The sequence below is a fragment of the Coturnix japonica genome, chromosome 2 (genome assembly GCF_001577835.2).
Source record: "Coturnix japonica isolate 7356 chromosome 2, Coturnix japonica 2.1, whole genome shotgun sequence".
NCBI lineage: Eukaryota > Metazoa > Chordata > Aves > Galliformes > Phasianidae > Coturnix > Coturnix japonica.
Window position 1 is genome coordinate 114,244,501 of NC_029517.1, and position 14,239 is coordinate 114,258,739.

Here is a 14,239-nt window from a genome sequence, read left to right on the forward strand (position 1 = left end):
CCACAAACAGGAGTAGCTTTGAGTCTGGCCAGATGCTGGAGAGAGCAAAGAGGCTGTGGGCTGGCTACTGGGAAGGTCATAAATCAGAGCAGCTGCCAGAGACCATTCAGTTTGTGTCTGTGGGGGTGAGGCAGCTGGGAAACCAGGCATGCAGAAGAGTAAGCATCTAGGACCCGTCATAGAAGGAATCCATCCTTTCATCATGGTCAGCCACAGAAGGGAAAGGATGAAGCCTTTGATGCCGCTGCTGTCTATGTGAATGCTGTGTTTTCTGTGCAGCTGGCCATATCTGTAATGTAGTGCATGCACGTGCCTGTGTGCCTTCTGGAACAACTACATACCCCTTCACTGTGGGCTGGAGCCAGCCTCAAGGAGCTGCAGCAGCCCTTCTTGTGCCAGGCTGCCAGGTGTGGCAACTCCAAGCACAGAACCCTCTAAACTTGGTTACTTAGCAGCTGACAGCTTAACGCTCACCAACCTTCCACACTAATGCCATTACCGCAAAACACCACCACAATGCTTTCTTTGGAGCAAGAGCCTGAAGGAGTCGGTCTGAATTACTTATTGTTCTGCAGGAGCGTAAAATAACCCTTGTAAAAACGAAGCTGCCAAACAAGGGTTTTTTTTCCTGTTTTTTGGGGGGTTGGTTTTTTGGTGTTTTTTGTTTGTTGTTGTTTTGGTAGCTCTGCTCATCAGCCTAAGGTCACATCAGTATTGGGGTGAGAAATCACAAATCACAGAAGAGAGAGCTGCATATTAACATGGCATTCACTTCTTTGAGCCCCAAAAGGTGTCGTTTCAAGGTGAATACAAACAAAAAGCAAAGTTGCCACAGTCCACCCTTCATCCTACACCGCCCACCAACACGCACACTTATTACAGAACAGTGTACACAGCCAGTGTATTTAAATAGATAAATAAAAAGACACAAATAGCGCTTTCTGGAGAGCTATCAAGAGATGAATGAATCACAGAAGTAGTGAGGGATTAAATAAACCAAACTGCTATGAAATGAATTGTTGAAAAAGTTCAATGGATCTAAATTTTAGAAGCCAAGTAACAGATGTGGATCGTGACCAATAATTGCATCAAGTGGCCCAATTTCACTTTGGACATATATGATACAGAAAAACCTCTGAAGAATGATTTCTTACACTAGAGAGAGAAAAGGGAGGGAAAGGATCCTTTGCCAAACAGAACTGAGGGAGAATACCTCCATTACATTCTTTTCAGGCTTTCTGATCTCTATAAAGTACACAATTAAAAGACAGGAAAAAAACAAAAACAAACAAACAAAAAAAAAAAAACAGCAAATTTCATGATTAAGAAGACCCCAAAAAAACATCATGAAATATGAAGCTTAGAACAGACTTGAATGTGGTGAATTACACTGGATTATGACATTCAGGCAGGGACCTTATAGTGCAAGGAATATCAGATCAATAGAAATGACTACTGAACTCTGTGAGGGTAGTCCCAAAGTAGGTCTAAAATATGCCTGTTTTTCTTTTGTTCAACACTGTGTAGGCAAACTAGCACTGGAAGGAAGGACTGGGTTTGGCATTTGTAATCACTCAGAAGCCCAAGAATCTTAAAAACAAGAGAACGATTGCAAGGTTTGATCCGAAGCTGAAGTGAAACTCTGATACTCCTGTGCTTATTAGAAACTGTAAGAGGATTCAGCAGCTAAGACGGGTTGTGTTACGCATCACTGAATATACCGGGGTATACTGGTAGCAAAAATATTTGGCAAGCATCGAGGCAGTTGCTCACTTGTGCAAATGAACTTGGCAGCTGCATAAGATGACTTGAGAGTGGCTGTGGATAGTAAGGGCTGCAAAAGTTCCATTAGGTCATCCTACAGTCTTCCTTACTGACATGACAGCAAGATGGTTGCCAAGTCATTCCATCGGTCTTAAGAGTGTGCTGCAGCAAAGGGTGGGTGAGAAAGTTTTCATCTCCAAACGTTTCCCATTGTGACTGTTTCACGGATAATCTCCAGAATTAAGACTTGCAGGCATTATTCATGATGGAGAATTAAGAATGCCAAAGTTTTGAGAGCTAAAAAATGCAAGAAGTCTTCACCTGGAAGTTACCGTGCTTCAGCAGACCCTCTCCAGAGTTTCTTCAGTTATTTCTAGAACAATTAAACTGTTTCAGATGTAAAATTCCAAGCGTAAAAGCTAACTGCACTTCCATTCCCTCTGCTGATGCTAGGTGTTCCCCATGAAATGGGAAATACTCAGATGAGACAATTACACCAGCCTTCTCCAAGCCACCTTTTAAAGAACTCATCTCAGTCTGACATTCCAGTCCACACTTTCAGATCTGTAACCATCCTTCAAAGGAAGTTTAACTTAAAGTAATAGATTATAATGAAGTGGCTACATAGCTACTATATAGCACTGCAAATAAGCTCTTCACTTGATAAGTAAGAAGGAACAGCATCATTCTTTACAAATTCAGAAGTGCCTCCAGTTGTTAATACACATGTGCACTTTCCCTTTTTCAGCAAGCTTTTTCATGACCAACCAGAAACAAGCAGCTAAGACATACAGAAAGATTCAGAAGTAGATATATATATATATATACATACATACATACATATATATATATATATATATATAAGGATATTTTGCTTAAGTTCTTAAATTCCCACTTGCAAGACAGACTCTAGAGAAGCCAAGTTTCTGCAATTCTTCTGTCTTTTGGAGATGATTCTTTTCAATACTAACCTCAGAATACTTCTTTACTCACTATTCCCAGCATTTGACATAGGAACAGCTTTCTCTGTGCTTCTGATTTGCTCGAAGTGGCAGTTTTGAGGACCTAGGGATAATTGTGTAATCACTATCATGTTGATTTTAGGAAAGTCGTGTTGTGATAATGCTTCTATTTCAGGGGCAGACTTAAGGCCCAAAGCCAAAAGCTGGGATCGAACTCTGGTCATGCTGGCATAGCAACAAAGGGCATCCAAACAATGAGCACAACTACAGAAGGATATGAAGGAATCCAGGCAGAGTCTGTAATAACACTCATTATGGCTCAAAAACACCTTCCATTTCACTTGAATAAGTCATTTGTCCTTTCATCTGATACCCACACTCTCTCCCGTCTTCCCTTAAATCCAAATTTGTATCTTATCTAATGGGGACAGGAGGGTGCTGGGGAGAAGCAGGCTTTCTGAAAGGTGATAATAGAAATAAAAAAGATCTAAGAAATTGAGGACAGCCGTGAATTTCTTCTTTTGCCCATCTTCACTCCTTACACACAAAAAGGGTTGATAACAAATTCTGATAAACAAGTTAAGAAGAAACCATACGGACAGCTTTCCTCAGAATGAATGGAGACACTGATAGAATCTTTACTGCTAACTCCAAACTGTTAAAAATAGTCTCTAATCAGAATATCTCTTAAGTTTCTTATTTCAAAAGTGAGTACTAGATCAATGTTTTTTCTACGTATTTCATGTATTTGCATGCAGTCCACATGGAGCAAAATAATAACAAATACATTGCCATACTAAGTTCATTTTCAAGGCCCATTCCCACCTTGGAAAAGTGAGTTTCCTTTATCTCTGCTGTTTCAACATGAGATCTCTGTATCTGTATATAAAAAAAGTGAGCTTAGGTCTTTTTTTTTTCCCTTGTTTACAAATGTTTAATGTTCAGTAGATTAACACATTGAAAAGAAAGGGAAAAATGAATAAAAGATTGTTGCCTACATGTAGCACGGCTCTCTTCAATAGTGTATCTATCGTTATGCAAAAACAAACTAGCAGATCCTGTCACAAATAAGTTAATGCTGTTCAGTTTAATAGGCAAGTTGTTACCAAAATGCTTTCACATTAATCCTTCCAACTGTTTGGAAACTGTTTCATATCACCTATCTAATAAATCCCTGATAGTCTTTGTTTTCTGACCATCTCACACCTTTCAGATTTCTAGCTTCCTTCCTCTCTCCTTCATTATCTCCACTGGTTCCAACGCATACATTACAACACACGTAACTAGGACACAAGTATATTTCACTGTCAATTCGCTGCCCTTTTCACAAATGTGTGAATATCCTGGTTATGTCATTTATCATTACAGAAAGCCTAGTTATTCACATGGCAGCTAGGTACAATCATATCAAGTTATAAATTATGTCGTACTAACTGTGGAAAGATCACACGAGAATTGCGCAAGACTGGATTTGTTTTACAGCAGCCCATTATACTGCATTGCACATGGCTGCCCCATCCAGGAAAGCAGCTTTGCACTTGCTGAACGTTACATGATATGTTGTTTTTTGTGGTGGAGCTGGCCTGGTTTCCTCCCATCCATCTCACACACGATGGTTTACCTCTGCAACCACAGCACGTCTTACTGCTCAACCAATGGACAGTCAGTTCAAGATAAGTAACACTGGTTAGGGAGGAGAACTTTTTCCACAGGCCAGTGTATCACATCAGCACACCCTACTGTTTTCCTTGCATTCAGTCTATGCTAATGACTCTTAAGTAATTTGATTACAGCTACAATTCAGTAATACTTTCTCCCCGAAGACTTTAAAACCAAAGAAGTGAGAGAAGTCACGGCTGCTGCATTTGGTGCTTCCTAGCAAAGAAACAGAAGACCTTAAATCCAGGGTTCTGTTCTGGCCACTACCATAAGGCAGGTGAGGAATGCAGAATAGCAAGCGGGGAGGGACATACTGAAGAGTCATGAAAACAAGCAAGGGCCACACCAGTTTTATTCAGAGTAACTAAATGGGCATAGAACCTAATTTGTAGCCTGTGGGAATATTCTGATTTTGAGTAGACAGAGGTGTTGTCACCATGTGTGTTACTTGTGCTCTCAGAGCTCTGGGAACCTACTTCCAGTTGGTCTTGATCCATATGGGTCCCTTCCAACTCAGGATATTTCGATTCCATAATGTCAGACCAGGGTGCGAGAGTGAAGAATATCTCAACTTCTTCTTAAATTCTAGGAATTTTGAATACTAAGATTACAGTAGGAAAGTTGTTGGGCTAAAACACTGCTTCCTGCTTTGCTACCATATCATGTGAATGTGTAAGTGAACACAGTGCATGACCATAGCAAAAGGTTCTCCTGTGGGGAACCCTGGGCATACATAATTAACTGGGGAAGTGCCAAAGAAAGTCAGATGCCCACAGCAGAGAAGTGGACATTATCTCATATCACAAGAAAGAACAGCAAGCAAAACGTGTCACCACAAGGTGATGCCACAGGTCCAACTCTGTAGCCCAGAACACACAAACCATCTAGAATTAAACCACAGAATCCTCAGAAATAAGCCTGCCTGCAAAATGTTGATTGGTTGCTGAATAGTGAGGTACTGATCCAACAGGTAACAATTTGTATGGATACCTACCATGGCTGATGCATAAATGAACACTTATGGAACAGCATCAAATCAAGAACAGAAACAATTTCCGCTCCTTATAAACTTCATTTAACATCATTCTAATTTCCTTACTCAGTCCCCAGGTAGAGGTGACACCTATGCAGAACAGAAACTACCTTGAATTTAGCAAGAGCTGGCCTCTTCACTACAACAAACTGCTCTGTCTATCACACTGCAGGGAGAAACGGTTTATTTATATAATGGAGAACTAGCAAAAATGAGATCATTTTGAATACAAGATGGTAAAATAAATTAAAAACAAAATGTAGCAAGAGTAATGTGGTGATTAATGACTTCAAGTGAGGCATCCACTAACACCACAGCTGTACTAAGGGATACTTAGTTGTTATTGAAAGCTACAGATGTTTCCACAGTGTCTTCTACCCAAAGAGTTAACTGCTTTACCAACTGTGTATAAAAACATTTGAGGGGCCCACTGAGCTACAGCCATACATGCAGCTCCACCGCTAATATAGACAGATGGTAAAAATACCCGACTGGAATATCTTTTCCAGTTCAATCTGTAAAATGCAATAATGGAAATGAAGGAAGCAACAGAAATTACAATTAAATTACAATTACAATGTTTTAAAATGCTGATGGAGACAAACAATCCTTTTATGAAAATAAAATTCACTTAAATGAGGAGTTTAAACATTATAGGGCAACATACTCAGTAGATATTAATATTCCGGGGCAGCTGGAAAATGTATTCAAAACTGTATGCAAATAATAAATATGGTTAATATTATACGCACGACAAATATGCAAGAACATTCTGTCATTGTAGGGCGAATGCTTTAATCTTGTTCTGAAATACAGTTACAATCTGTCTGCATTGTTAGTTCAAAGGTAGGATTTCAATATGACTTCTGACAAAGTTTCTCTCAGAAGGAGCGTTAACAGATGTTAGAGATGGATGAAAGACAAGGAAGTCCTCAGACAAAAGCAGAACAAGAGGTGGGTTGTAACAGAGTGACAGACTCTTTATGCAGCTTTTCTGTTCACCTACACCAGGTTCAAACAATGGATTAGGGAACCTACACCCAGGAGGGGTGTAAACTCTTCGAAAGGGCTGACAATAGCAGGACAAGGGGAAATGGATCAAAGCTGAAGGAAGGAAGATTTAGGTTGGATGTTAGGGGGAAGTTATTCACTAGGAGAGTGGTTAGGCCCTGGAACAGGCTGCCCAGGGAGGTTGTGGATGCCCCGTCCTTGGAGGTGTTCAAGACCAGGTTGGACGGGGCCCTGGGCAACCTGATCTAGTAAAGGTGTATGTTTGGTGGCCCTGCCAGGCAGGGGGGTTGGAACTACATGATCCTTGAGGTCCCTTCCAACCCGGGTCATTCTGTGATTCTGTGTGATTCTGTGATTCTCAGTGCAACTTGAACGCCATGTCCAAGCACACAGGTGAAAGAGCAGTTTGTCTCCATATGTGATATAGCAAACCCAGAGGGAAAACAAAGCAGCATTCTCCTAGATTAAAAAGTCCAACAGGAAGTAAACCGCAAACTCAGATAAAAAGCATAAATTTGATTCATTGCATATATAAATATGTATGTATACACACGCATAAAACGTTGCATTGAACAAGGAAGTGCAGGTGAGAACCTCAGTTGTGGCCAGCCCCCCTTATTACCAATATATGTGCATTGATCATCTGGTAGAGATGATTAAATCCAGAATACTGAGACACTGAGGAGTTCAGCAGAGTTCAGAGATTTGTCAGTCTGTGGATACTTCAATCACAAACTATTTGTCTTGTAATTGCTTACAGGACGTCAGAAAGTAATGAGGACAAATAGAAGCCAAGGAATTTTAAGAGCCACAATAATATTCTTCCAGACGTATAATTTTCAATTTCTGCTATATATTTTTGGAATGGTAAAATAATCTTCACTTTTAAAGAGCATACAGACTTATCCAACTGAATTCTTTGCAGGCATATGAGAGAAATAAATCGCCTCCTCCCACCACATCTGTTGGCAGCATCAAATAGTAAGATATTCTGAGTACCAAGAAAAAAGGTACCAAAGTGATTGCCACACTGTTTGCCTCATAGGAGAAAAAAAAATATACTGATTCATAAAACTGTAATAAAGTTTATTTTCTTACACTGATACTTAGGAAATTCCGCACGAATGTGTGCAAGAACTTCTTTACAGTGAGGGTGACGGAGCACTGGAACAGGCTGCCCAGGGAAGTGGTGGAGTCTCCTTCTCTGGAGATATTCAAGACCCACCTGGACGCCTACCTGTGTGACGTGGTGTAGGGAGCCTGCTTTGGCAGGGGGGTTGGACTCGATGATCTCTAGAGGTCCCTTCCAACCCCTACAATTCTGTGACTCTGTGAAGATACATCATTTTTCAGTTGTGCCATGGTGGGGTTCAGGTTGGATATGTGGAATAATTTCTTCTCCAAAAGAGTGGTCAGGTGCTGGAATGGGCTGCCCAGGAAGGGGCTGGAGTCCCCATCCCTGGCGGTGTTCAAGAAATGTTTTGATGTTGTACAGACAAACATGGCTTAGCGGGAATTACTGGTGATGGGCAGACAGTTGGACTGGATGGTCTTGGAGGTCTTTTCCAACCTTGGTGATTCTATGATTCCATTTGAAAACTTTCTTAAAATTACAAAGCATAGGCAGGTTTCACTCTACTAAAGTTGATACCATTTTACTGAAACCTCTTTAGAGGCTTTTATCTCATCTGATAGAAGTTTAGATTCCTTTTCATTAGTGCAGTATTAGGATAGAAGAGAAAAAAACCTGGAAAAGCAAGTATTTTTAAGCCAGATATGCTATAATTGTTAGGTGGATGTTATCTAATCAGCACCAGGATACTGACACAGTGTGTTGGATAAGTTTCACTGAAAGAATGTGCAGCATTTTCAGGGCTGGGTGAGCAGAAATGAGCAATGAACAGTGCAGTTGTCCAGCTGTCCACAGGTGTTTTATAAGAATTTCAGTGGAAGCTGGGCTATTCATTTACACATTCCACTGCTGTACTAGAAACCCAAACACTGAAGCTTTCAGTGTGATATAAAGTTAACAACCAGCTTATTATCTGTGTTAAACACTATTCAGATAGTAAAGCAAAATAATGCCTACACAGACTCCTTAAATCCTGAAATTATCTTAATGTCCCTTTAAGAACGCAGTCTTTTTTGACTGAAGATACAATTCCATTACAATAGTAATAATAAACAAAGACCAACTCTGGCTTTCACAACTGGTTTCCATTACTTTTGAATTTCATACCAGGAACAGTTTTGTCAAAACAATTTAGTTTCACACCACAAAAGAGGTTATAGTTTACACAGTCTACAGAATGGCTATATCAGCTGTAATGAATACAGATAATGAATAGCAGATAACAGTAATGTAAGTGGCAGAAGCTGTCTTAGAGGATCTAAGTTATTAAGAAACTGTTTAAGATTTAAACAGGGTCTTGAACACCTCCCCGTCCTTGGAGGTGTTCAAGACCAGGTTGGACGGGGCCCTGGACAACCTGATCTAGTAAATGTGTATGTTTGGTGGCCCTGCCAGGCAGGGGGGTTGGAACTACATGATCCTTGAGGTCCCTTCCAATCCAGGTCATTCTGTGATTCTGTGATTTAAGGAAGCCTCAATGCAAGACTATTTCCACAGTGCTTGTTTACTTGTGATATCCCTTTTTTTCTTTTTTATTTTGAGCTTTACCAAGAATTGCAAGATTAGTTCTTCGGATGTTGAAAGGTTCTGGCACAAAATGGTTTGTTTGGTTATTCAAGCAGTGCAACATCAACACAAACAGGTCACTCAGTCACGTAACTGTTCCTTTTACTCAGGTAATCACAGACACCCCCTATCAGCTGCCCCTGGAATACATGATACTGAAAAAGCATTTAGTATCTTTCCTACTTCAAAGTTTTTTTTTTCCTGTTGGGAAGATGATAAATTTCCCTCCCTGAGGCCACAAGAAGATTATTTTGGAAATAAATCCATTGATTATCCTTTAAGTGCACTGTTAGATAGAATCAGCAGCCAAATTTTTGCAGACGTATCTCCAGGAAGTCAAACAACTTGTCCCATACACACTGAAAATCTTCTGCAATCATGAGCATCATAGAGTTGGAAGTTACAGCATGCTGCAGATAAATAACAAACCCATAGAACCAGAGGGACTTACGACATAAAATACTGGCAAATCTTCCAACACTGGCTCTGCAAAACAGAGCACAAGTACTCTGGGTAACACAACATAATTCTGGCAGCATCTCCTCAGGGCTATCACATGTGACTAATCAACATCATTATCTGAGGGTTAAATCCAACAAGAAGAGACAATTGGTGTCAACAAAGTTGTTGACTTGGGTACAGAACTTGTAAGATGTTACAAAGAGTATAAGGAGATCGCACAAGACATTATAATCAGATTTTTAAGGGGAAAAAAAACAACATAGGCCAAAGGGAAGGATGAAGGTGGTTCAGGAAGGAACAAGTGTGGAAAAAAGAGGAAAAATAGGAGCCAGCTTTAAACAGGTGACTGGTCAGTATGCTTGTCCACCTGTGCTCTGCAGTCCATCACCACAAGCTTCTCATCTTATGAAACCACGTTTTAAAATGTTTCCTGGGTGAAGGGACTCTTATTACGTGTGCATAAACGCTCATGGGATTATACATGCCAGAAATGGGGCATGGCCCACACACAGGTACTTAGGCCCCTCTGAACTGAAGTGCCAACAACTGGCAAAGCCATGTATGTTGCCTGGTTATGACAGTGTGTGACTACCAGCAAACATCAAAGTGGACCAGCTGATAACTAAGAAATGAGGGTTGGGTTGGCTGCCCACTGCTAAGTCTGGACTAGGTACCAGAGTGTCATGTTGATATGTATGCATCTGCTGTGAACAAAGCAGCTTGCAGACCAGGAGATAGAACAGCCAGGTTATTAAGTAGATCAGATGTCTAGGGCCATTTACTGGAGGGATCTGTAGTGTGTTTACCTATATGAGGGCAGGTCTGAGAATCAGCAGTATGACTGAGGCCTTTGTGGTTCACATGCTCAGGTAGACAGATGGCAGTTCAAGGGAGGGAGGGAAAGGACTGTGTAAAACTATTCTACTTATCAAAGTAATTAGTTATGAAGAGAAAACAGTGAATTAACTGCAAGATGAATGTTAAGATGCATGAGTTGGCTCCAGGGGGTATTATTTTTATCCATCAAGGCAAGTAATCCAGGTGAAGCACAATGCTTCTCAGATGCATTTGGTAGCAGAGCTAGCACACCTGAATTGATACAGTGTGGAACATCCCTGCATGTGTGATCACAGCACATGAAGAGTAGAGAAAGTAAATACTCAATTCCATGCAGTCAATCAAGTCCATCAAAGTGCACTTACTACACTGCAGACACCACCGACTTCACAGTGCTTGCTACCTGGCTTTTGAGAGGAATATTCATTACCAGGGTTAAAAAATTAATGAATGGTACACGTGAGTGAGCACAGCCTGTCCTAGGTACATGAGAGTCAATAACACATGCTTGAATCTGAACAGCCACCAGAAACAATGTCATCAGATCGGAGCTTACACTGAAGAGGCCCTCATAGAATCATAGAATTACCCAGATTGGAAAAGACCTTGAAGATCATCAAGTCCAACTGCAGCCTAACCAGTACCCTAACTCTAAAAACCCTACACTAAATCATATCCCTCAGTACTGCATCCAAAAGGCTCTTAAACACAACCAGGGATGGCGATTCAACCACCTCCCTGGGGAGCCTGTTCAAGTACCTAACTACCCTTTTTTACTACTAACAAAACATTAGTATTTCATTAAAGTTTAGAAAGCAACATTCCATCATAAGCTTTTAAATTCTCACACAACTCACAGCAGTAAGTAGGAAAGTGCATCTTACCAGCTTTGGATGCACTCTGCATTTTCATTTCCAACTTGCTGCACTTACTAGTGCTGTTCCATGCTTCTGTAGACTTTACTTTTCCAGATGACTCAACAGACTGTGTCATATTTTCGTTCTGATTCTCACTGAACATTTCAGACAACAGCGAAGCATTTCCATGTTTTTCATCTATCTGCAAAAGAGAAAGAAGTTCAGGACAGCATTTCCTTCAGGCAGCTGAAGTGAAACAGAAAAGAGAGCAACAAGAAGAGATTCCAGTAGTTTGATAATGAGGAATGCGTGTCTATCTACACAGATATATACATTCCTACACAAATATATACACTCCCATTTCAGAACAGTAAGTGTGTGATCACAAAACCAAACATTGTTCATGCAAGTAGGTTGTGAGCTGCATTTAATAGAAGTTTCCAAAGATAAAATTAATAATCAAGGGCTGACAATAGCTGGACACGGGGAAATGGTTTTAAGTTGAAAGAGGGAAGATTTAGGTCGGATGTTAGGGGGAAGTTCTTCACTAGGAGAGTGGTTAGGCCCTGGAACAGGCTGCCCAGGGAGGTTGTGGATGCCCCGTCCTTGGAGGTGTTCAAGACCAGGTTGGACGGGGCCCTGGGCAACCTGATCTAGTAAATGTGTATGTTTGGTGGCCCTGCCAGGCAGGGGGGTTGGAACTACATGATCCTTGAGGTCCCTTCCAACCCGGGTCATTCTGTGATTCTGTGTGATTCTGTGATTTTTTTGGACAATACTATAGATTTCAGAGAAAGTTCCTTACAGCAAAACTGCAGTTCAATGTATTAGCATTTAATTAATAAATGCCTTGTTTTCTAAACAGCTTTTGCCAAAGCATTACCAGCCACTGAACTCAACAAAGTCCAGGCCAATACACCTCAGCTGCATTAAGAATTTGGGCTCAGTACCGATTTCCATTACTTTTCTGTGTGCTCTTCACAGAGTGAAAGAAACTTACCCAAGGTGCAAGATTAAATCTAGTAAGAGCAAAATTATCAAAGCCTATTCTGAAAGTACTGATGATCTAAACTGGGACTGTATGTAGTAGGCCCAGATGCTAACTTTTATTAACAGTAATTTTTAGCACATTCTTCATTTTACCTCCTTTAATTTCATGCCTTGGTCCGTTTCCTCAGTTTCAATCTTGGGACAAACTGCATTACTTTTTCCTGGTGGTATAAACCTTGGCTTTTTGGCTGTGTTTCCTACCACTTGACTTGGAGCTGCTGATCGCCTCATATTTAGTTTGTACCACTCTGGAAGAAACAAAGTTGGTTAAAAAAACATAATCACAAAATAAGATTCCTATCTTCAGATATAGAAATACAGGAAAATAAAGGAGTCTATTAAAAAAGCAAACAAACAAACAGAGCAATTTATGTGGCAAAAAATTGTTTCAAATGGTATTTTTTATTCACAAGCATAATGACTTATGAGAAACCAAAAGAACTGAGATGTTTTAAGTACTAAGAAAGACTACTGCAATTTCTGTAGCTTCCTTGTCATTTGGAGAGTAAGTCATACAGTTCTTAAGAGCAAGAAATGCTCTGGAGGTGATCAATGTAGGTCTTCTTATTAAACTTTCTAATTGTTCTTAACATAGATTGATATAAAATAATCAGCTACTCCAAACAGAATTCAGTTGAGATTCTCTCTCCATATTATGTTCAACTGAAGGACCACTCTGCACTCCAGTGGTGTACCAGGGCACAGCAACCTTTCTTCTCCGAAAGGGTAGTCAGGCATTGGAATGCACTGCCCAGGGAGGTGGTGGAGTCACCGACCATGGGAGTGTTCAAGAAACGGCTGGATGTTGTGTTGAGGAATATGATTTAGCCGGGAAGTATTAGTAATGGTTGGACTAGATGATCTTCTAGGTCTTTTCCAACCTTGATAATTCTGTGATACTGTCCAAGATTTGCACACAACCAGCAACAGAGAACTATTTAAACACTTGGCAGACATCAGACACAGCTGATGGTGCTCCTCTGTATCTGAGACATGAAGGCACTGACACTACTGCTGTCTTTACTATGAATGATAACACATGATGCTGTTACTAGACATAAACCATAAAGGCAAGGTGGACTGCTGGCTATGTAAGATGTAGGTATGGCTACAGCAAGGAATACATCCACCAAACATTAAACATGCTCTTTGCAATGAGGCAGCCACCAGCAGCCCGAGCCATCCTGCAGCTGCCGTGCCATTATGGAGAGCTGCTGGGAAGTCTGTAGCAGGCACTAAGAGCAATGCTACCCTCGGTGCTGTCAGCCCGAGGCTTTTCATCACCACAGAATGGGCTGGGTTGAAAAGGCCCACAACGATCATCCAGTTTCAACCCGCTGCTGTGTGCAGGGTCACCAACCACCACACCAGGCTGCCCAAGGCTGTTCACATTTGTAAATCAAATAACTGATGAAGGAGATCTGGCTTACAGAAGAGGCACAAAAGTAACCCAAAAAAACCCAAAACAACACAGAATCAAACGCAGAATCACAGAATGACCCGGGTTGGAAGGGACCTCAAGGATCATGTAGTTCCAACCCCCCTGCCTGGCAGGGCCACCAAACATACACATTTACTAGATCAGGTTGCCCAGGGCCCCGTCCAACCTGGTCTTGAACACCTCCAAGGACGGGGCATCCACAACCTCCCTGGGCAGCCTGTTCCAGGGCCTAACCACTCTCCTAGTGAAGAACTTCCCCCTAACATCCAACCTAAATCTTCCCTCGAAACTTATGGGTGAAGAATCATTTAAGGTCAGGCCGTGCCATCCCCACCCTTACCTCAGCAGCGCTCAATTGTCCCGCCGCCCGCTCCCGTCAGCCCGCCGGCTGCTCTGCGCATGCGCCCCGAGTCCTTACCCGGAGGTACCTGGACTGCGCATGCCTGATACGGGTTGTGGCGACGC

The 14,239-nt window shown here is 41.3% G+C and overlaps 1 protein-coding gene across 3 annotated transcripts in view; it reads right to left on the minus strand.

Annotated features, from left to right (window-relative positions):
• The window catches only part of RAD54B (RAD54 homolog B), a 57,090-nt gene extending 42,868 nt beyond the window's left edge, over positions 1-14,222 (minus strand). For 2 of the 3 annotated variants that reach the window (XM_015855932.2, XM_032442797.1), the window contains exons 1-3: positions 14,115-14,222; positions 12,427-12,581; positions 11,311-11,485 (exon numbers count right to left, since the gene is read on the minus strand). In XM_015855932.2, coding sequence (XP_015711418.1) covers positions 11,311-11,485; positions 12,427-12,564 — 313 coding nt within the window. In that variant the 5' untranslated portion in view covers positions 12,565-12,581; positions 14,115-14,222. The remainder of the gene's footprint in view (positions 1-11,310; positions 11,486-12,426; positions 12,582-14,114) is intronic. The other variant, XM_015855933.2, reaches the window with a different exon arrangement.
• Between the last annotated feature and the right edge of the window lie 17 nt (positions 14,223-14,239).